Here is a 22,544-nt window from a genome sequence, read left to right as displayed (position 1 = left end):
TGATACAAAAATATAGTCCATTCAATCCGATGGCAATGGTGAATTTACTTACACACAATTTGAATAATTCCTTGCCTCTAATGGTATTATGCATTGCATCTCATGTCCCTACACCTATCAGCAAAATGGTGTTGCTAAGAGGAAACATCACCACATAGTGGAAACAGGTCTAGCACTTCTTACTCACTCCCATCTCCCTACTACATTTTGGGCTGAATCATTTAATACTGCAGTATATCTTATAAATCGTATGCCAAAATCTCTACTGCAAAATAGATCTCCCTAACAGGTTCTCACTACCAAAATTCTAAATTATTCCATTCTAAAAGCATTTGGTTGTGCTTGCTACCCTCTTTTTAGATCATATAATACTAACAAACTTTAATTTCATTCCATACAATGTGTTTTTGTTGGCTACAATGCTAATCATAGGGGTTATCAATGTTTAGACCCTATGACTCACAGAGTTTATCTCAGTAGAAGTATTGTCTTTAATGAACAACTCTTTCCTGCTCACAAATCTACTTATTCCTTACTTAGTGGCTCCACAACTTAATCTGTTCATGTGGGATCTGTCTCGGCTTCAACTACACATATTGAGATACCACATTTCTTACCCTTTTCCTTTAATGGCATTGATAGTTCTTTAGATACCTCACTATCTAATTTACCTGCTGCAACACCTCAGTCTACTCTATTAGCTCATGTCCCTGTCACTACCTTTCCTCTCCCTTCACCAACTGCACCATCTTCAAGACCTTCACCTCCTCCCATCCTACCCCACCATCCCATGACTAGTAGGTCCCAAACATGTCATTCTCATCCCAAGCCATTCACAAATTATCATCTCTACTACTGTATAAAGTACCCTTTATGTGCTCTACAAACCTTTACTGTGTCATCTGCCCCTTCATCATTTCATCAAGCTATGAAATCTCCTGAGTGATATGCTGTAATGGTAGAAGATTTTAAGGCCATTCAATCCAACAATACTTGGACCTTATGTCCTCAGCTTCCCAACAGAAATATCATTAAAAATAAATGGGTCTATAAAGTCAAGCAACATGCTAATGGCTCCCTTGAGAGACTCAAAGTTAGGCTTGTAGCCAAGGGTTTCCAACAGCAAGATGGTTTGGACTACTTCGAGACATTTAGTCTCATTATCAAGCCTGCTACCATCCACATGATTTTAGCTATTGCAATACACTTTAATTGGCCATTACGCCAACTTGATGTTTCTAATGCCATCCTACATGTTCACTTAATAGAAGAGGTATTTATAGAACAACATACTGGCTTTGTTGACCCCAAATATCTATAACATGTCTGCAATTTAAACAAAGCCTTTTATGGCTTGAAACAAGCCCCTCAGGCGTGGTTCCATCAATTTGCAAATGCTTTATCTCAACTGGGTTTTATTGAATCAAATGTTGATTACTCATTGTTTGTATTTCATGGACTGGTGTTCTTATATTCTTACTTATCTATATTGACGACATCATTATTATTGGCAATGACATGGATCTTATTCTCAATTTGATCACTTCCTTGCGACGGGACTTTGCTATCAAAGACTTGGGTCCTCTTCACTATCTTTTGGGTCTCAAAGTCACATTTTGAAATTCTTCTAGTATGTATCTTTCTCAATCTAAGTACATATTTGATTTGTTGCACCAATTCAAAATGGCAGGTGTCAAACCATGTACCACTCCTCTTGCTTCTGGTGTGAAGTTGTCTCAATCCTCAAGAGATTATTTGGCAGATATAACCTCTTATAGGTAGTTGGTTGGTGCCCTTCAATATTGCACCCTCACAAGGCCTGAAATTTCCTTCACAGTGAATCAACTATGTCAGTTTTTTCATACTCCTATAATTGATCATTGGTCCATTGCTAAACGGGTGTTGCGCTATCTCAAAGGATCTCTCTATCATGGTCTCTTTTTCAATAAAGGGCCTCTCACCCTTAATGCATTTTGTGACTTTGATTATGCTGGCTCAATTGATGACCGACGCTCCACCACAGGATATGCTGTTTTTCTTGGACCTTGCTTGGTTTCTCAGTGGTGTCTAAGTCCTCCACTAAATCCAAAGATATCGCTCTATCGCTACCATGACTGCTAAATTGTATTGGTTGCGAATACTACTCTGTGACCTTCATATACCACTTCCATCAGCACATATACTATGGTGTGACAACCTTAGTACCTTCTCTTTGGCACTGAATCTTGTCTTTTACACATGCATCAAGCATATCGAAGTAGATTACCATTTTATCAAGGAAAATGTGCTCAATCGAGATATTAGCTTACAAATCATCTCCACTAATGCTCAGCTAGTTGATCTATTCACCAAAGGATTGACAAGTGAACGCTTCTTGTTTCTTCTCTTCAAATGGATGATTTATGAACCTCCCCTCAATTTGTGGGAGGATGTTAAGCTACTATCTGCAACACAGTTCATGTATGCAGTAATAAATACATCTACACCAACTGATAGCACAGAGACTACTCAATCTCAAACTCTAATCTCCAATTCAAACACTCGTTAGTTACGACACATGTTTTATCTGTAATTTATAATTTAAATACTAGACAGGATTAGAGTTGTATGGTAACTTATCATCTCTAATTGTACGTATCAATTCAAGTCTATAAAATCACACGGTAGTCAGTAGTAATTTCAAAATGTCAAACTCATTTTCTCTACCTTTTTACAGTCCGATAGTGGCGGCGATGGAACTTGCTATCGTGTAATAGGTTTGAGGGTTTTGTTAAGGGCTCACGGCTGTTTAACATGTTTTTATCTTTTTCAATTTTTGACATATGTATTTTATCACGTGATGAATCTCGTTAACTTATGTTATAAAATGTTGATGTGGCGAGTTTTTATTGGAGGCACCTAAACCCTAAGAATAAAATATCGGGTCCGAAGAGGGACTGAACAGGAAAAAGGGTCAGATATATGTTCAAACAGCAAGTGGGAAGCAACTGAACTACAATTCGTCCAACACAGAGAGTATGGGAACCACTTTTGGTAGGATACATATCTTTGGCACTTAAAATTATTATTAATTAATACTGAAAAGAAACGGCAGACGGAGAGAGAGGGCCTTAAAATATGAAAAGGGTATTATTTATGAACGGGGGGACCAGAAAAGGAAGCCCAACTTTTATTTTCTACGCCTTTCACTACCAAAAGGGTCAGGTCCCCCACTTTCCCTACCCCACTCTGAGCGCTCTCTCTCTCATTTGCACTTTTTGTCAGCTTAGATAATTGTGATCTCAAATCTACCATACACGTATACATACGTACACTCATATTATACACATACTTTCTCTCTTACCCACCCCATTTCTATCTTCCTATCTTCCTCAGCAATCACAGCCCGCGCGCGAGAGAGAGAGAGAGAGAGAGATATTTTCTGGAAAGATCCTGTTCTTAGGGTTGCTTAGTTTTGTCTACTTTTTACAATATTTAAAAATTAGAAATTCAGCTCTTTACCGATCTTGTCCACCTCTTTTCCGAAAGGTAATTTTTTTACTTTATTTGTGCTCTCCGGTTCTCTGTTTTTTTCTTTGTTATTTTCCTTGATTTCTTCTTCTTCCTCCTCCTCTTCTTCTTGGTCGAAATCCCCTGGTGAGTGGTGTAAATAAAATTTAGGAAAAAAAATTTCCTAGCTAGATTTGAAACGTGCTGAGAAAAAAATAATTGGAGTACCCTTTATTTTACAGAATTCTTCACTTTTTTTTATGGTTTTTTTCCCAATAATTCCGAATTTCTTATTTAGTTTGTATTTAGGCCGACTTTTCGTTTGTTTATATGTTTTTGTGTATTTTATCATCTTTTTCTTTTCCCTTCAAATCACCCAGAAGATTTTATCCATTTTTCCATATTTCATTTGGTAGTATTAAAAAATTTTTTTTTTTTGGTGGCTCCCTTGTAGTGTTAATATCTTATTTTGCTTATTGGTGGTTTTGATTAAGATAGATAAATAATTTGCTTTTACAAAATGAGTATTTTGCTTATTAACTGGAGTGAAAGATGTGATTCTTTTTCGTTTGATACAATTTAAGGTTCTTTTGAATCATCTTGTAGTTGATGTAAGCATAATCCTTTAATTGCTACTAGTGCTCCAAAGATTTTTTTTTTTTTTTTTTTTTGTATATCTTGAGTTTATGTGAGCTCAACGAGTACAGGAGTTGCCTCACTCCTCGGGTTGATATCACAACAATACTAGTTTTTCCTTTTCTATTTTTAATTGAACTCCTAGATGAATACTTATAAAAAAAAAAAATTTGAACTCCTAGATGAAGGTAAATTTCTTCCGAAGTTGACCTATTACTTATTATACAGAGAAAAATCAAAAGAGATCTAAACATACCGATGTAGTTCAAGAGTTGTAATCCCTGTTTCTTGCTAATGAAAATGCCTTTTTGTTTAGTCTATACTGATTTATTGCATTTGTTTCTGTATACTTGAAGGTTGTAACGACCTGGGAACAATTGTGATTCGTGTAAGGAGCTACTTTTGGTAGGCTGATATATAACTTGGGTAGAGGTTTGGTAATTGGAGAAGTATAGATCTGAAGATGGGTTATTTATGTGATTTTTGCGGGGAACAAAGGTCCATGGTGTATTGCCGCTCAGATGCGGCATGCTTATGCTTGTCATGTGATAGAAATGTCCATTCTGCTAATGCCCTATCCAAACGCCACTCGAGAACACTATTATGTGAAAGATGCAATTCACAACCTGCACTAGTAAGATGTGCCCAAGAGAGGGTCTCTCTTTGTCAGAACTGTGATTGGATGGGTCATGGCACTTCTACCTCAGCTTCAACACACAAGAGACAGACAATCAATTGTTATTCTGGATGCCCATCAGCTGCAGAACTTTCTTCAATCTGGTCATTTGTTTTAGATTTCCCTTCTGTGGGTGAATCCACTTGTGAGCAGGAATTAGGTTTGATGAGTATAACAGAGAACGGTGAAAAAACTGCTTGGGGCGCTGCAGAAAACAACATGAGCCAAAATTTATGTAGTTCAGTTGAATTGAATGGTGTGCGCAACGTGGAGAAGTCCAGCGGTTGGGTTGGGTCCTCTTCAGTGCCTGGAGTTCGTTCTGGGCCTCACATTCTAGACCAGCCGGCAGGATCCGAAAATACATCTTTGCCCAAGGTATTTGTCAATGGTGTCATTTACTTGCAGTAGAAAATCTTAACAGTTATGTGGATAAATCTACCACAATACAGTGGTAGGACATTGCCCTCATGGTGGGAGTTGGGTTTTCTTTCAATTGGTTTCTTTGACTTTTTGTTTTTAAAGTTTGCTTATTTGCTTATTAGTGATGTGATGTATCGTTCACTTGAACCCATCAGGGTGCAGCCTAGTGGTCAAAATGAGGTATTGAGATGAGCTGTAGACTCGGATATCCTGGGTACACTTAAATTCATTTGTGATATAGGCTAGTCTGCATGAATGTTACCCATGGCAGATGCCATTAATTAACTGGAGAAAACAGTATTTGTTTTAAGAGGTCACAGCCCATAACTTCATTGAATAAACATAACTTGTGGTGGAGGAAAACTATGGTTACAAAAAAGTCAAAACTCATTTCTTACATATATGAGGTAAACCTGTTTATCTACACTCAAAAGGCCCCTCGCTTAACTTATTTACTACATGTATAACTGGAGAAACAATATGCTGCAAAGCTATAAATGGATTTTATTTTAGTGGTTCCACCAGTTATAATTTATGTACCATTCATCTAAATGTTCAACTCTGTATTGGGCAAATGAGTCAGATTGACTACGATACTCCAAATTCTGTAAACATGGCAAAGCCCAACCACTGAAGGTAAACTAGTTTTGGAGTTTGATAAAGTAGACATGTAATCGTTGTGCTTCAATTTTTTGCAGATCCACCAGTAGTCTTCTTGCTTGAATTACAGGCTCCAATTCTCTCTCTGCTTTAGTGTTATATATTTCCTTTCCATATCATTCATCTTTGGGCACTTGTCTTGGCTTTCTTAGTGCGAGATCAGTTATATGACTCTCAAGCCACCCCTTTTTGATGGTTGTGTTGATTGACAGATTTTAATTTTTTATTTATTTTTGATAAATAAAAGATTTAAGACCAAGATTGACAGATTTTAATTTTAAGCATTACATCTTGATGATTTAGATTGAGATGATTGGCATCTGTGTCAAACTTTCTTATGTAGTCTTTGGGGCATTCAGAATTAAGCTAAGTTGCATGCTTGGTCGGATTTACGAATTATACCTAATTTACTTGATGGGAGTGGCCATATTTGAGCTTTGTGTTTAAATTGGTATATGGTGGAAGTGTTATAGTTTCTTCGTCTAGGACTTATACAAGTTTCACATTATTAATATGCAGATATGCTGTCCTGGAGCTAAAGATTCTGGTCTCTGTCAAGAAGAAGATCTATATGAGGACTTTGAAATGGATGAATTGGATTTGAATCTTGAGAACTATGAAGAACTCTTTGGCGTAGCGCTTAGCCATTCTGAAGAGCTTTTTGAAAATGGTGGCATTGATAGCTTGTTTGGGACAAAGGACATGTCTGCTGCTGATTCCAGTTGTCAGGGTGCAGTTGCTGCTGAGGTATTCATCTCATATCCTCCTTGACACATAGGCTCCACGTGTAATACTTATGCATCTGTTGTGTCTCAATTAGTCTGCCATGCCTAGTTCTGAAGTTTGTCTGCTCTCATTGTTTTGAAGATACTGAACTTTACCTTTTTTTTTTTTTTGGTACTACATAAATAAAAGACAATTAACTTCAAGAAAATATTTTACTAGTAAAAGAAATTACCACCTAGCAGTGATCCTTGGATTTATTTTCTTGAAGGCGTGATTTTGGATCTTTTACCATAAGATATTAAGATGCATGAATTTTGAAATCATATGATGACATGTCATTTTGCCTTTATATAACTTGGTGCACCCAACAGTAATTTCTTAAGTACCTTTTCATCAATTCTTATGTTGATTAATACTTATAAAATAAAGTATAATAATATTGATTAGTGCTCACAAACATGTTGAACTTTCAAACATGTGTGGAATGAATGGATATGCAAGATGTCATTAAAAATTGTTCTGTCTCGCATAGTAGTTGCAGGAGATAGAATTCACTTCCATGTTTAGCCTTTGTAATATTGTTTGGCAAAATGTATTCATGATCTGATCTCCATGTACTTCTCCAGGGGTCCTCGGTGGGACTGGTTAATGCAACGCAGCCAGCATGCAGCACTGCAGCGTCTGCAGATTCTATGATGAGTACTAAAACTGAACCAGTACTTTGTTTGACAACAAGACAAGCACATTCAAGTATTTCGTTTTCTGGTCGTACTGGAGAGAGTAGTCCTGGGGATTATCAAGATTGTGGGGCTTCTTCAATGCTTCTCATGGGCGAGCCTCCATGGTGTCCTCCATGTCCTGAGAGTTCCTTCCAATCTGCTAATCGTAGTGATGCTGTTATGCGTTATAAGGAAAAGAAGAAAGCACGCAAGTAAGTTTGGTGCCAATAAATAAATAATGAATGAACTATGTGTATTGGAATATTGATTTGTGGCAACTTTCTTTGATAGTAATTTTTTTTTTTTTAAGTAACAACTTTTTTTGATGGTAAACTCTTAGTACTGCAGCCTCTAGGGAATAGAGTTATTTAGTTTGGTTTTCTAAATTTGTTCTCAGCATTGCTAGTTACTTTGATATAAATATATGCATTTCTTAACACAATTCTGTGGTTCCATTTCTTTTTTCTCGACTAAACAACGTGGGTATGAAGTTTTCTGTTACTAAAGGTCGACCTGGTTGTCTAGATTGGACTACAAGCCATAACAATCCATGGATATGTTTGTCGATATGCATGTCTTTGTACGTACCTATGCATAATATACCACTCAATCTTAATGCTATATTGTGCTCACAAATACGATTACTTTACCCATGCTGATATGATGGCATTTTCACTTTATGTTTATTTAATTTCTAAACCTTTTGGCGTGATGTTCTTCTAGCCAACCTTTTATTTTTCAACTTCTATTTGAATTTTTTCTAGGTTCGAGAAAAGAGTGAGGTATGCCTCTCGCAAAGCTAGGGCCGATGTTAGAAGACGTGTTAAGGGACGCTTTGTCAAAGCTGGTGATGCTTATGATTATGATCCGTTGACACAAACCACAAGCTACTGAGAGTACACTTTTTAACCATGCTTTATAAAAGGAAAGCATCGCATGATGTCTTCTTGTTATAATTACTTAAACAGTGGATGGAACTAATGCACTATTTCCCTGTGCAATGACAATCTGTATGATTATATCTCAGGGGCCTTGGTTTTCATCAGTGGAGAGTGGTGGACATAAAATACTGGTTTCCAATGCTTCGCCAGTAAGTGGAGGAGCAGAATGTCGAGCATCCATCACTATAAAGGATTGGTGGGTTGTGAGACCATCTGAACAGACCACATAGCACCCCTTGGTTCGAGTTATGGATTGTTGTGTCTGTCTGTACGCAGTTCTCTAGTGAAAGAACCTTGGGGGTTCTCCCCAGCCCTAACACCGCAATAACTATTGTTTATTGTATTCCACGCTCTGGTCACTTCTACAAATTCAGTTTTCATGGCATGGCGGGTGGCTGTACTTATCTGCCAGATCAACCAAGAAACTAGCTAGCACTTCTCTACCGTTCTCGTTTCCTTTTAAATTGACGTTTATAGCACAGGATTTATATGACAGTTTTGTCTGGTTAACAATCCCGTGGTCAGACAAATACCCTTGTTGTACATTTCTCCTCCATTTCATGAACAGGTATAGCAGGGAATTATATGTGTTTTCGAGGGAATACTCTTGTGGTTTTACATCGGTGTACGAACAAATAACTCTTTTACCATTTTGTTGTTGCATTATGGCGATACGGCCTTCTTTTTAGCTACTAATACGTGTTTAAAGTGGTTGGTATGTTTTATACAGCAATGCTTGTTATTAAACTTTTTCGGCTGGTTTGGTGCTGACCTCTATATGGGCCCTGTATTCAAGTAAATATGCATCGAAGACGGTTTTCATCACAGGCAATGCTACACAACCTTCCATCTTTCACACAACGTATCTTTTCAAAATTTTAAACATTTTCATATTTTTTTTATTTTTATTTTTTAACTAATTCAATTCTTCTATTCATTCTTTATATATTAAATATTTGATAAAAGAACAAAATAATAAAAATTAAAAAAAAAATGTGTAGGTAGATTTTTTTCTTTCATTACAAGCTAGCTATGAAAATGCCTGCACAAATGGTAAGGCCGTATATCCCATCCAATAAAAGGGTTGATTGTTTATTGCAGGCTAAAACCCAGAGCTTATCATCAGTTTGCCGTTGCCAACCTTTCAATGAGTATTACTATCCATCACTCTAATTCTTATCATCTTATAATGTGGTATTAGATAATTGAAAACTAATTATTATATTTCACTTATGAACCAATCATCTAATGCCACGTGATAAGGATGATGAGAATTGGATTGATTAATAGATTTGTTGTATTTGAAAATACATGAGAATACTTAAAAATAGTTGTGTTGCCAAACGAGCCCTTCTAACACTATTGCAAAGCACCATAACTTCCTATGCATTAAGAACACAATAACGGCTTCTCAAACACAAAAAACAAGCTAAACACGAGGATAACTTCAATTTCCCCAAGCTATTTGAGTTCCTAAACATTAATCATCATCAGAACTACCATGTTCTGACATCCTTCTGAACTCATCTGCTACATTTGCTTCCTGTAGCATGTTGCAGATAAATGTTAGTTGGAAATATAAAATAACTACAAATTCATCTACACGGGTGTGTGTGTGTGAGTGAGAGAGAGAGAGAGAGAGAGAGAGAGAGAGAGAGAGCTACTAGAGCACGATTTCACAAGACATGAAAATTCTTACAGGAATCTTATCCCAGTCCTTCAACTTAGGATTCGTTAACATGTAATTATCACGCAAGGGGGCCTGCCTCCCTTCTCCATCCCTCTGGCCAGGAGATGTATGCCCCTACATATCGCAATGCCAAGAATAGAAAAAGATCGTTCAAGTCCGTTAAAGCCACAGATTAACCGGATTATAAAAAATTATAAAAAATGATCCAAAAAGAATACAGGAAATTGAAGAAGGAAATAGACTTACCTTGGTGAGAGTATTGGCTGCTGGCTTTGATGTCTTGCCCAATTCTGAGAAGAAGGTTTCTTTCCTCCGCTTCCTTATTGCTGACAATATTCACAGATATTCAAGAATCTTAGACTCACCTGAAGGAAGCATCTACTACAGACAAGCATGGCTCGTATCAATGACAACATAGTGAGGTGTAAACATTGAAACGCAGATTAAGGCTAGTATTTAAATCATCTGCAGTTAAAAAAAGAAGAAGAAGCAATCAACAAAAGCAAAACATGGCTCTTGCAATGATTAAAAAAAATGCAAAATTCAGCTGGTTCTCCAAAAATTGTAATGATCAAACATGAACCTCTATAACCAAGGTTTTTCTTTTTACTTTGTTAAGTGCAACCAAGGTTATTCTTGCTTTCTTTCTTTCTATTCGTAAACAAAAAAACTTTACGTAAGAGAAGCAAGTTTGATAAGCATAACATTTCACGTATAAACAGACTACAAATGGACTTTAAAAAAAAATTAAAAAAATCGAATAGTCTTAAGGATTGCGAAAAGTCGATGTCGGAGTTCAGGTCTTTTGTTCTTAACACCTTGCATCATCGGTTAATGACCCAACATGACGTTACCTTCCCTAGTTCCAACTCTGGATTTAGCACTCTTTCTTTTTTATGGTTAAGTAGACTTCATGTATATGTCCAGTGTACGGAGGTATCATCCTCTTTCATCATTAATAAAATCTTATCTTACTCTTTTCTTTTTCATTGGTAAAGAAGTTACATTTCAATCTAATCTACTCATCATTAACAACAACAAAATCCGGTCAAGTATAACACTTAGGCAGAATGATCAAAGCAGATTAAGCGTAAGTGTTAAATTAGATGTTTGTGCAGGGTCCACAAATCTTGAACAGATTAAGATTTTAAAGATTATGCTAATGGGGAGTTTGTGCCCACCCGCCATATTAGTAGTTCACATCAAGGCTTTTGTGGGCAGTCAAGAGACAATAAAATAGAAATTTCAGGCAAAAGGTTAAATCTTCTGTTAAGAAGTTCAATGAGAAACATTAAACCAATAAAATAAAAGTGTTAGTTGCAACGTAAAATCAACCATGAACATACCGGTATAACTTGACATGAGTATATGCATATGTATTCAAGATATGAGGCCGAGTAATATCTGACAAACTGCATTAAAAATCCCCAAAGTATTCTTTGATTGCACCAGGTGTACGGAACAAAGTTCCAACTAATTCGTGGGGTTCAGAGGCCCTCGGCAAGGAGTTTACTGCAATAGAAGCTTAAATAGAATTGAAGAACTTGAGACCTTAAATAAAAGCCGTCCAGATTTGGTAGAATAAGAAGCCATTGAATTTCTAATTGAAGGCCTTAGAAAAACCAATACACCGTATTCTTAATGGCTGTCCAGATTTATTTCAGAAGCAAAGTCAGTGGATTTTATCGTGGGGATAAGTGAGGTGTAGACTCCCTTATTAAGGGATGCCTTTTTGTAAGAGATTAATAGAATTCAATTCTAGCGGGATGTTGATCTTTTGATACTTGTTCTGGTTAGGTTCAGAATAACTACTCGCTCTTGAAAAGCGTTTGGTTATTGGATTAGTGGGACCATGTATGTAGCCCTATAATGGGTTTTTGCAAAATAAATATTCTTGAATATCTAAAGGATGAATAGGTGTGCACAGAAAATATGTAATTCTTTTGTACAATGTGATATGAATTTTTATTGTCCTTTTGTACAATGTGATATGAATAGGCCTCAATATACTACAAGGGGTGTTCATTGAATTATTGAAACCCATTTGTGGGATGATAAATAAAAATCATCCTTTGAGTCTGTAATGTCGATGTCCTTGTGACATAGGATAATATGTAAAAATCATCCTTTGAGTCTGTAATGTCGATGTCTTTGTGACATGGTGAACACCCCTCGTGGTATATTGAGGCCTGTGAGACCATTTGGAGGTCTGTGACCATTGGTGATTTTCCTTAAAATTTGGCCTTGGATAATGCTTCATATTTATATTTATATTGATTTGAGATGTTCATTGCTCAGAACTTTTGGTGTTATTTATAATTAAAATGGCCATTTCCCCCACCCACATTAATTTTCTATTTACTGAGCAAGTGTTAGCTCACTCTTTTGTGTCTCCATCATTTCAGACTTTGCTTAGGATCCATCTACTTCAGGTTACAGTTAGCAAGGTCTGGAGGTGTAGATACAAAGGCAAACTTCTTGGAGAAAAATAGTTGACGAGTTAAATTTTTGACGTGGTTTCAATTTCAATAAATTGTATTAAGATTGGTTTACAAGTAGTGAATGGATTTGTAGTGCTCTTACCAAACAATTGAGGTTGAAATTCAAATCTATGTTTGTGACTTGGAAACTAATTGGTATTTTATTTTAAAATTTGTAAATAGCGGAAATGCCCATACTTCAGACAGAACTATGTGCATTTGAAATTTGGGGCGTTACATAGATGGACTGCAAGATATAATAGTGCATAGATAAGGGGATCTATACTGAAAAAAATAAAAAAAAAAATAAGAAGATAAAGGGATCTCAAATTGTAGATTCATCGTCTATCAGCATACCTTTTGCATCTTTAGACCTCATAAGATTCAAACCTTTCTGAGCGTGTTGTGCCTTGTTGACCTGCACAAGATACCGAGCACAGAAATGGGAACTAAACATCACTGCAATAGAAACAACCTCACAAAACAAAATTGGAAAAAAAAAATCAATCTAAGAAAAAGACAGTGGAAAATCTTCATGGAGAACTTACAGCATTAAACAACTTGACCACTGAAACTCCAGTAACACACATGGTAAATATGGATTTAGTTAAAGTTATGAAGTATGCAAATCAATCTCAACAGGCCCTCATTGCATAAGTCTCTGTCCACAAACATAAACACAGTACCTCCTTTTGTAGCAAAGCCTATCAGAAACTTTTCATGTGAATCAAAATAATTAGCAGGTTTCACGTGCCCCCTTTTCTCCAATCTGTATTATATGGAAAACACAAATCTAATAAGCAACCAACCAGATCAAATAGGGGGAAAATGTATATGCTTGTCAAATAACTGAATTTTTTTTAAAAAACAAAAATATATATATTGAACTACCAAATGTTTTTCCTTCTTGAGCTCCACCTTGACCTTCCTCTCAGCCTCCTCTTCCGCGAGCTTTTCTGCAATGAGCTTCTTGTGCGCCGACAACACTGGACCCTGCAGAGCAAAGCAGACTTTATATAAATCCTACAGTATTAAAAACATCCAAGCAGAAAGGCTAGCTTACGAGTGAATCATCAGGCACGTTCTTCTTGATAATGCTCCCAACCTGAATGCTCTACAACCCTCAGCAAACTTGGTAATCCCAGGAAGAATTTCACCATTTTCTTCATCATCAGGAAGAATATTATCCAGCTCCGCATCCACTTCCATTTTTTCTTCCTCAGAAAATTCCTCATCTCTGATCACAGCCATAGAGCTGTTGTCATGATCCCCATCATCGTCATCTGAATTGTATTCTCGCGCCCACTTGCGGAACAATTTTTTCATTTTTATGTCAATCTTCTTAACCTTGCTTTGTCCAATGCCCTGTAACATTGCTTTCTTTGTGTTTTTCTTAGCCTTAGAGTCCTCCTCCCCTAACCTTCTCTTCTTTGGGAACTTTGCTGGTTCTGCCACATGGGTTTTCTTAGCCATGTTCCAACTCACTGATTTCTCAACCAGTTGGCACTCTAAATTTCTTGGAGTTAATCAGAGAGATATAGCCCATACCACAAACTCCAGCCGGCAGAAAAAGTGGGTCTTTTCACTACGGGAAATTTCGATGTCAGGGTATAAACAAAGGTAATCTAGGGTTAGGGTTACCAGGGACGCATAGGACAACGAGACGACAAGTTTGGAGAGTGGGATGTGATGAGAATTTTGTAGGAATAATAATAAGATAAGTTGTAAATAGTAGTAAAGTAATTTGAGTTATAGATTATTTGACGTGGTTCCGCTACTTCCTGCCTACGTTGGATACCAAGGAAATAGAATTAGGGTTTACGAATATGGTAATAATATCTTTGAATAATTCTGTTTATCATCTTCACATACTATATGCTATATCTATTTTATTTTATTTTTACATTTTTCCTATAACAAATATGTGGTATATGGATGATAAGTAGAACAACTCAATTATTTTAACAAGAATAAAATTAAATCAAAATTAAAATTAATAAAAAATAATTTTAAAATATGTAATGTGTGGTGTGGGATGATGAGTAGCATTCCTCAATACCTTTACACCTCCTTTGTTACTGGTTTATCATTCAGCTTTTTTTTGTTCGTTTTGCTATTTGAATTTAAATTAAAAATCTTAGAACATGATCTTCTTGCATAATCTAGAAGAAAATAAATTCAATTAATCAACATAATCATGTAATCTCATAAGGTCAATTTTTATAAAATTGAATTTATTTTTAATTAAATTACAGATTTCATTGGTTGATTGACTTTATTTTCTTCTAAATTATACAAGAAGGTCATCAAGAGCAAAAGGGAAAAAAAAATAGTTGGATAGTAAAATATTAGTAAATGAGGTATAAGGGTATCATTACCCTTACCAAAAACGTGGTTAGTAGCGGATGGTTTTGTAGAAAATGTGCATTCTTGGTGGTCTTCTTATCTGTTTATAGGCACCCCTAGCTTCATTTTAGCATGTAAGCTCAAGGCTTTGAAGCAAGATCTAAGGAAGTGGAACTTGGAAGTGTTTGGCAGCATTGACAATCAAAAGAATACCCTCATGGAGGAACTACAAGAATTTGAGGAAAGGGAATGGACGGGAGACCTCTCGGAGGAGGCCTTAGCAAGAAAAAGGGCGATTATAACTAATTTGGAGAGGGTATTATTGATGGAAGAGATTTTGTGATAACAAAAATCTAGAACCATTTGGTTAAAAGAATATGGTAAATGCATGAAGTTCTTCCATAAAATGGCGAACTCAAATAGACGCAACAACAATGCTGAGTCACTTCATTCAGGTACTCAAGTGCTTTCTTCCACTGATGATTTAAAAAATCATATTGTGCAATATTAGAACCTCCTTTCGGAACCGGCATGCTTGAGGCCAAAGCTTGATGGCTTGTTGTTCGAGTCTATTAATCCACAAAGTGCATGTGGTTTGTAAATGTCTTTTGATGAAGATGAGGTATTTAAGGTTATTCGCAGTATGGCGAAAGGCAAGGCACCGGGCCCAGATGGATTCTCGATAGGTTTCTTTCATGCTTGTTGGGATGTTGTGAAATGTTATATTATACAGGTTTTTGCATAATTCCACTTTTTCCAGAAATTTGAGAAAAGCCTCAATACGATGTTCCTTACTCTTATACCAAAAAAACATGGGGCTAAGACAGTTGAAGATTTATACCGTATAAGCCTTGTGAGCGGAGTTTACAAAATTATCTCGAAGGTCCTTGCTAATCGGCTTAGCCCAGTGTTGGAACATATTATCTCTAAGCCTAAAAGTGCCTTTATTTGGGAGAGACAGATTTTGGATTCGATGCTTATTGCCAATGAGTGCTTGGATCATAAGATGCGGGAAGGCATCCCAGGTATTCTTTGCGAGCTTGATATGGAAAAGGCTTATGATCATGTGAACTGGGATTTCCTTTTATACTTGCTTGGAAGATGTGGCTTTGGCGATAGGTGGATTCCCTGGATCCGATATTGTGTCTCTACCACTCGTTTTTTGGTATTAGTTAATGGCACTCCTGCTAGGTTATTTAATAGCTCACGTGGTTTGAGGCAAGAGGATTCTTTGTCTCATCTTTTGTTCGTCATTATTATGGAGGCACTTGGCCAAATGGTGAAGGCTATTGTTGGAGGAGATTTTCTCTCCGATTTTTCGATGGGTAATGGCACGAACTACTTTACTGTAACACCCCATTCCCCTACTAAGGTCAGGAATGTCACTTGCTTACTTACATAAAGCCAGGGAAGAGACTTGCATAATTTGCAGAAATATTGCTCATCACTTAAAAAAGTTTATAAAATAAGCTATCTTAATAAAACATAGCTCAATTTTTCAAACTGACTGAAATGAAAATCACACAACAAAGTCACTAAGTTCATAGTCTGCTCCTTCTAAGCCTGGCCTGTCTGCTCGTACTGATCATCATCCTGACCTGGGCGAAGTTTTAAGAAAAACAAGAATAAACTAAAATGAGTCGAAAACTCAATAAGAAACTCATCACAATGTAACATAATAACTAGAGGATTTTTCATAAATCATTTCGTTCAGTGGAGAATCTTTAAAACATGACTAATCATGTTGATGCTTATGTTATGCATGACTAGTCTTAATTATCTGAATTGACTGTTCTGACATGTCTAACTGATTTGATTTTACTGAGTTGATTGGTCAACACACTTAACCATGTAGGTTGCGCACCGACCCCACAACCTGCTGTAGCAAGGGGAGCCGTTGAGTAGTACTCTGGCATACTACCGTGAACCACGCTTGAGTCCGTGGCTTGCACATCCTCCCTGATCTGAACTGCATTGATACCATGCATCTGAATGTCCATCTGATTAACTGATATGATCTTATCTTGCACTTGGACTTAAGAAATAGCTTACGTCTCTTATGCGACATGAGATGCATGATATACATACTGATATAAATAAATGTAAAATTTCTGAATCAGAATATGATGCTAAATGACATGATCATTTGCTGTGTTATGCTGAATGACATGCTTGCATGAGTGGTTCATAAAAATGGTTGTCTAAGAATTGGCTCTAATAATAATTTATTTATTTTTGATAAGTGGCTCTAATAATAATTTATATAAGCTTAATGTGATGATCCTAATTTGTGATCAAATCACTTACCTCGCTACACTGATTCCTGAACTCCTTTCGTAGTTTGCCACCTATACGAAGTATTTAAGCGTCACTAAATCTATATGAAATAAAGTGTCTTACTATTATGCTTGATTGATACATTATCATTTAGAGTAATTTAATACATATTAAGCTTCATACAAAATCATTGAATCATAAAGTTAATTAAATATATTATAGTTTAGTAAAATACTTGGGCCAATTCAATTTAATTAAAATAAGTCATAAAAACCTAAATTCTTAAAATAAATTTCCTTCTTGAATTTAGCCATAACTATTTAGGAAATCTGATAGCTACTAATATCACTTAAATATCTTTAACATATTTCTTTATTTTAACATACACAACTTAGTACATAATTAAAATAAAATCTGTCAAAGCCAAATGTTTAAACTCGTATAATAAAATAGACTTAATCAAATTAAAGCATTTAATATAAAGTTAAACACTTACTATTTTTATCATATATCATATATATTTTTATCTAAGTTTATAAAAATAATTGGCAGAAACATTCGATTCATAAAAAATAGACTTACTCATTTTAAAGCATTCAAAATTAATTTAAATTCTTCATTAGTTACTACTGAACTCTCACTATAAAATTAATAACCGATAACATAGATAATTTTATCATATTTTCACAAATTATGCAAGTCTTTTGCCTGGCTTTATATAAGTAAGCAAGTGGCATTCTTGACCTCAGTAGGGAATGGGGTGTTACATTTACTCTCACATCTCTTATTTGCAGATGATACTTTCTTATTTTGTGATGCAAATCCTAGTCATATTCAATTTCTGCGAGCTCTCTTGTTATACTTTGAAGCAATGTTGGGACTTAAGTTTAACCTTGATAAATCTGAGATGGTTGCGGTGGGTGCGGTGGGTGCGGTTTTAACAGCTTGGCACGGTTGTTGGATTGCAAGGTGTCTTCTCTGCCTATGAAATATTTGGAACTCCCTTTGGGGCTGACCTTTAAGGCTCAAGCCAGATGGGATAGGGTGGTGGAGAAAGATGAGAGAAAGCTTGCTGGGTGGAAATGGATGTATTTATCGAAAGGGGGGCGATTCACTTTAATTAAGAGTTTTCTAACTAATCTCCCCACATATTTGCTTTCACTCTTTTCTTTGCCTGCAACAAGGGTGGTGACTAGAATTGAGAGATTATTCCGAACTTTTCTTTTTTCTGGGTGGGGGTTGGGGGTGGGAGAAAAAACAAAATTCCATCTTGTTAATTGGAACAAAGTTTGTTCTCCAATTCTGAATGGTAGCTTGGGAGTATGCAATTTGAGGACTTTTAATAAAGTTTTGTTGGAAAAATGGTTATGGAGTACCACTTTTAGGGGGACACGCTATGGAAGGAGATTATTAATTCCAAACACGGGAGTGCATGGGGAGGCTGGTGCTCTAATGTAGTGTCCTGTATGGTGTGGGCTTATGGAAATTTATAAGGAAGGGTTGGCAAGGTTTCGAAAGTCACATACAGTTTGTGATGGGAAAAGGTTCCAGAATCAGGTTTTGGCATGATATTTGGTGTGGAGAGTGTGCTTTATATAGGGCATTTCCAGCACTATCGTATTGCAACTAACAGAGAGGCCACTATGGTAGATATGCGGGTATTCTCCCATGGTTCTTATCAGTGGAATGTCCTTTTTAATAGGATATTCATGATTGGAAATTGCATGTCGTGTCTGATTTTTTCAGGTTGTTCTATTCTATGGAAAATATCATGGCACGGGAGGATAAGTTGCAGTGGAGGGCCAATGATAGTAAAAAATGTACAGTCAAGACACACTACAGGATTTTGTCAGCCTAAGGCTATGTTTCATTCCCATGGAAGAGGATTTGGAGATCCCAGGTGTCTACTAAAGTAGCTTTCTTTGTTTGGGCTACCACTCTTGGAAAGATCTTGACTATGGACAATCTAAGAAAGAGGGGAATCATAGTGATAGATTTGTGCTATTTGTGCAAAAAACATGGAGAATCTGTAGATTACTTACTATTGCATTGTGAGGTCACAAGGGGGCTATGGAATGAAATCTTTAGAAGAATGTATATTGCTTGGGCAATGCCTTCTAGGGTGGTGGATTTATTGGCTTGTTGAAATGAGCTTCAGGCTGTCCTCAAGTGGCAGCTAGGGGTGTAACCAGTCCGGTTCGGTCCGGTTTTGGACAAAATCTAGGACCGAACCGGTAGGCACCGGTTTTGCATTTTTCAAAACCGATTACGTACCAATTTTCCTCCTAAACTGATATTCCGGTTTTACCGGTTTCCGGTCCGATTTGGTCCGATTTTTCGGTTTTAATAAAATAAAAATTTGTCATAAAAATTCTGTTTTAAAAAAAAAAACTGATTTAAAAAATTCTGTTTTATTAAAAATCTATTACCATTTACAAAAATCTGCTTTACAAAAAAATTCTGCTATGTAAAAAAATTCTGCTATCAAAAATCTGCTTTATAAAGAAAAATCTGCTATGTAAAAAAATTATGATATAAAAAATCTGCTTTATAAAAAAAATCTGTTATATAAACAAAATTCTGCTATATAAAAAACTGCTATAAAACAAAAACTAAAATAAGAAATCTAGTGTAAAAAAAAAAATCTGCTATAATCCTATATTAGACGATTAGTATTAGTATATATATATATTAGTATTAGTTATAGCTATATAATATATTAGACAATATAATAGTATTAATATTAGACTATTAGTATAGCTATATATTAGTATTAGTTTTGATGATTTAGTATAACTATATTAGTATTAGTATAACTATAGTCTATATTAGAATATTAGTATTAGTATATATGTAATTATTTTTTATGTGATTAAAAATTATATATAATATTAATATATAAATAGTACCGGTCCGGTCCGGTCCAAAATTAACTGGAACCGAAACCGGACTGGTTCCGACCGGTTTTTTATTTATGGAAACCTGTTCCGGACCGAACCGGTCCAAAACCGGCACAACCGGTCCGGTCCGGTTCAGTCTGGGCCGGTTTACCGGATTTTTTTTACACCCCTAGTGGCAGCAGTGTGGAAGATGATTCCGTTGTGTATCATGTGGTGCACATGGTCAAAAAGGAATGAGAAGTGCTTTAAAGATAGGGAGCGCATAACGGCATAGATTCAGAATTTTTTTATGCACACTTTAATGCTTTGGTTTTCAACCATTGTACTTGATGGAAACAACGTTCATGACTTTCTTTCCTTAACCTAGAATGTATTTAGGTATTCTTTTGTATACTTCTTGTGTATACGGGGCTATGCCTATTTCATTCGTATGAATAAAATTTACTTATTAGTTATAAAAAAAAAAAAAAAAAGGTATTTTGAGATGATGAAACAAGTAGCTATGCTTGGATTTAGAAGATTCACTGGGTTAATGGTGAACTTCTAAAATTTAGGAAAGTTAAAATTCTCATAAAGTTCCATAAATAAACTACAGTGATTACCTTCACCTCTTCAAAGTTTAATGGGGATGCTAAGAAAGATGAGACTGTATGTCAATAAAATAATACTTGTAAAAAACAACAAACCTTGAAGAGATTTTTCGAAGCCCCTTAATTGTGAAATAAAACCAAAGTTAGGTTCATTCCATGTTTTTTCATTAGATAGGCAACAACAATGGTCACACTGAAACCCAAACATGCAAAACCTAAGTTCAAAGTAATTAATTACAGCTTTTGGGCAAGAAGATGACCCTGAAAGTGAGTAGCCTAGATATGGTAGGAAAACTCAACCTTCTGGACTTTCCCCGCGAAGCAGTGAACCAAAACACCACCACCCAATATTTTAGTTCATCAATAAAATTAAAAGACTCTTCAAAGTACTGTTGTGTCTTCTCTGTTGGTGACTACCTCGAATTAAAAAAAAAACTGAATTCAGTTCTAGAAGCTCAACAAGGTTCAGAACATTAATAAGCATCAAAAACTTCAACAGGAGCTTTTTCTCGCAACAGTGTCTAAGAACTGGACCACAAAATCTGCAGAGATTGTAACGGTGATCCTATTATTGTGAATTATCAACGATCTTTGCCAATGCAGTGGGGGGAAAACCTCTTACCTACCAGAACTGCAGGATTCGACGCCAGCGAGTGGGGAGCTTCTGGCCAATATGACGACGGAGCTCACCAAGCGTGGCGGAGGGGAGCAGTCGATCTTGAGGATCCGAGAGAGAGACGGAGGAACAGGAGAGCAAGAGGAGCAGAGAGAGAGAGAGAGAGAGGGACGAGAAACTCTGGATATGAGAGAGACACGTGCTCTGTTCTTCTTCTTATTTTTTATTTTTTATTAATTAATATAAACCAATCTCAAGTTCATAAAAAAAAAACAAATATATATATATATAAACCAATCGCTGACGGGGCAACACTGGAGTGCGTATACAGTGACTCCGAGTATCCATATTGGTTTCATCAAAGTCATTTTTAAATTTTGATGAAAAGTATAAATTTTCCATAATTCTAAAATTTTCCTATTCATAATCTCACATTAGATTAACTTTAGATTTATCAAAATAATAATATAATATTATTTTTTTAATAATATATTTTTTTTTCATATTTTACAATTAAACCTATTATATGTAAATTAATAATTTAATTTAATATTTAAATTATTGATTTCCATTTAATTTGAAGGCAGTATATATTATGCATTTTATTAACTTATATGGACCTAGACACATATACATATATATATATGTGCTAATATTGAAGGCACAGACAATTGTGCCTTTTATTAACTTATATGGATATATTTATATTTATTTATATTGAAGGCAATATCATAAATAATTATATGGAGCTAAATCTCGTATACAGCTGCAACATCTTCTTAAAAGCAAGACAAATTCAGCTTCATCAATACACATCTCTACACCAAAGCTTCTTAAAAGCTACACATCTCTACAAACTATACTATTAAGTTAAAAAATACAGCTGCAACATCTGGAGCTAAAATCATCTCTACACAAATTTAGCTTCTTAAGTTATTTTGGAGCCTCAAAACAGAAAAATCCAACCACATAACAGCTGCAACATCTTCTTAAAAACAAGACAAATTCAGCTTCATCAATACACATCTCTACACCAAAGCTTCTTAAAAGCTACAAATCTCTACAAACTATACTATTAAGTTAAAAAATACAGCTGCAATATCTGGAGCTAAAATCATCTCTACACAAATTCAGCTTCTTAAGTTATTTTGGAACCTCAAAACAGAAAAATCCAGCCACATAACAACTGCAACATCTTCTTAAAAGCAAGACAAATTCAGCTTCTTTAAAAGCTACACATCTCTCAAAACAGAAAAATCCAGCCACATAACAGTGTACAAAATCAGCCTTACTAAATGACATCCATAAACAACCTGCATTATCATTTTAATGTCCACTTTACAGATCCAAAAGACAAGTTTAAAAACACAACTTCCAT

General features: G+C 35.7%; 1 protein-coding gene and 1 pseudogene across 4 annotated transcripts; one reads left to right on the top strand and one right to left on the bottom strand.

Moving 5' to 3' along the window:
* The first annotated feature begins 3,300 nt into the window (after positions 1–3,300).
* Positions 3,301–8,963, top strand: LOC122305517 (zinc finger protein CONSTANS-LIKE 9-like). 4 transcript variants are annotated; one of them, XM_043118107.1, is made up of 6 exons: positions 3,301–3,528; positions 4,482–5,176; positions 6,401–6,628; positions 7,234–7,538; positions 8,091–8,251; positions 8,354–8,963. In XM_043118107.1, the coding sequence occupies exons 2-5, from the start codon at positions 4,589–4,591 to the stop codon at positions 8,218–8,220; spliced, it is 1,251 nt and encodes a 416-aa protein (XP_042974041.1). In that variant the 5' UTR covers positions 3,301–3,528; positions 4,482–4,588; the 3' UTR covers positions 8,221–8,251; positions 8,354–8,963. The 4 variants fall into 4 exon arrangements, with proteins under 4 accessions (XP_042974041.1, XP_042974038.1, XP_042974037.1 ...); XM_043118104.1 differs by having other exon boundaries at positions 3,302–3,528; positions 8,091–8,222; XM_043118103.1 differs by having other exon boundaries at positions 3,304–3,528; positions 8,091–8,963.
* Positions 8,964–9,526: 563 nt separating this feature from the next.
* LOC122305518 lies at positions 9,527–21,385 on the bottom strand (annotated as a pseudogene).
* Positions 21,386–22,544: the final 1,159 nt, after the last annotated feature.

Source organism: Carya illinoinensis, chromosome 3 (assembly GCF_018687715.1).
Source record: "Carya illinoinensis cultivar Pawnee chromosome 3, C.illinoinensisPawnee_v1, whole genome shotgun sequence".
NCBI classification, from domain to species: Eukaryota; Viridiplantae; Streptophyta; class Magnoliopsida; order Fagales; family Juglandaceae; genus Carya; species Carya illinoinensis.
This window is presented reverse-complemented; position numbering and strand designations above follow the sequence as displayed.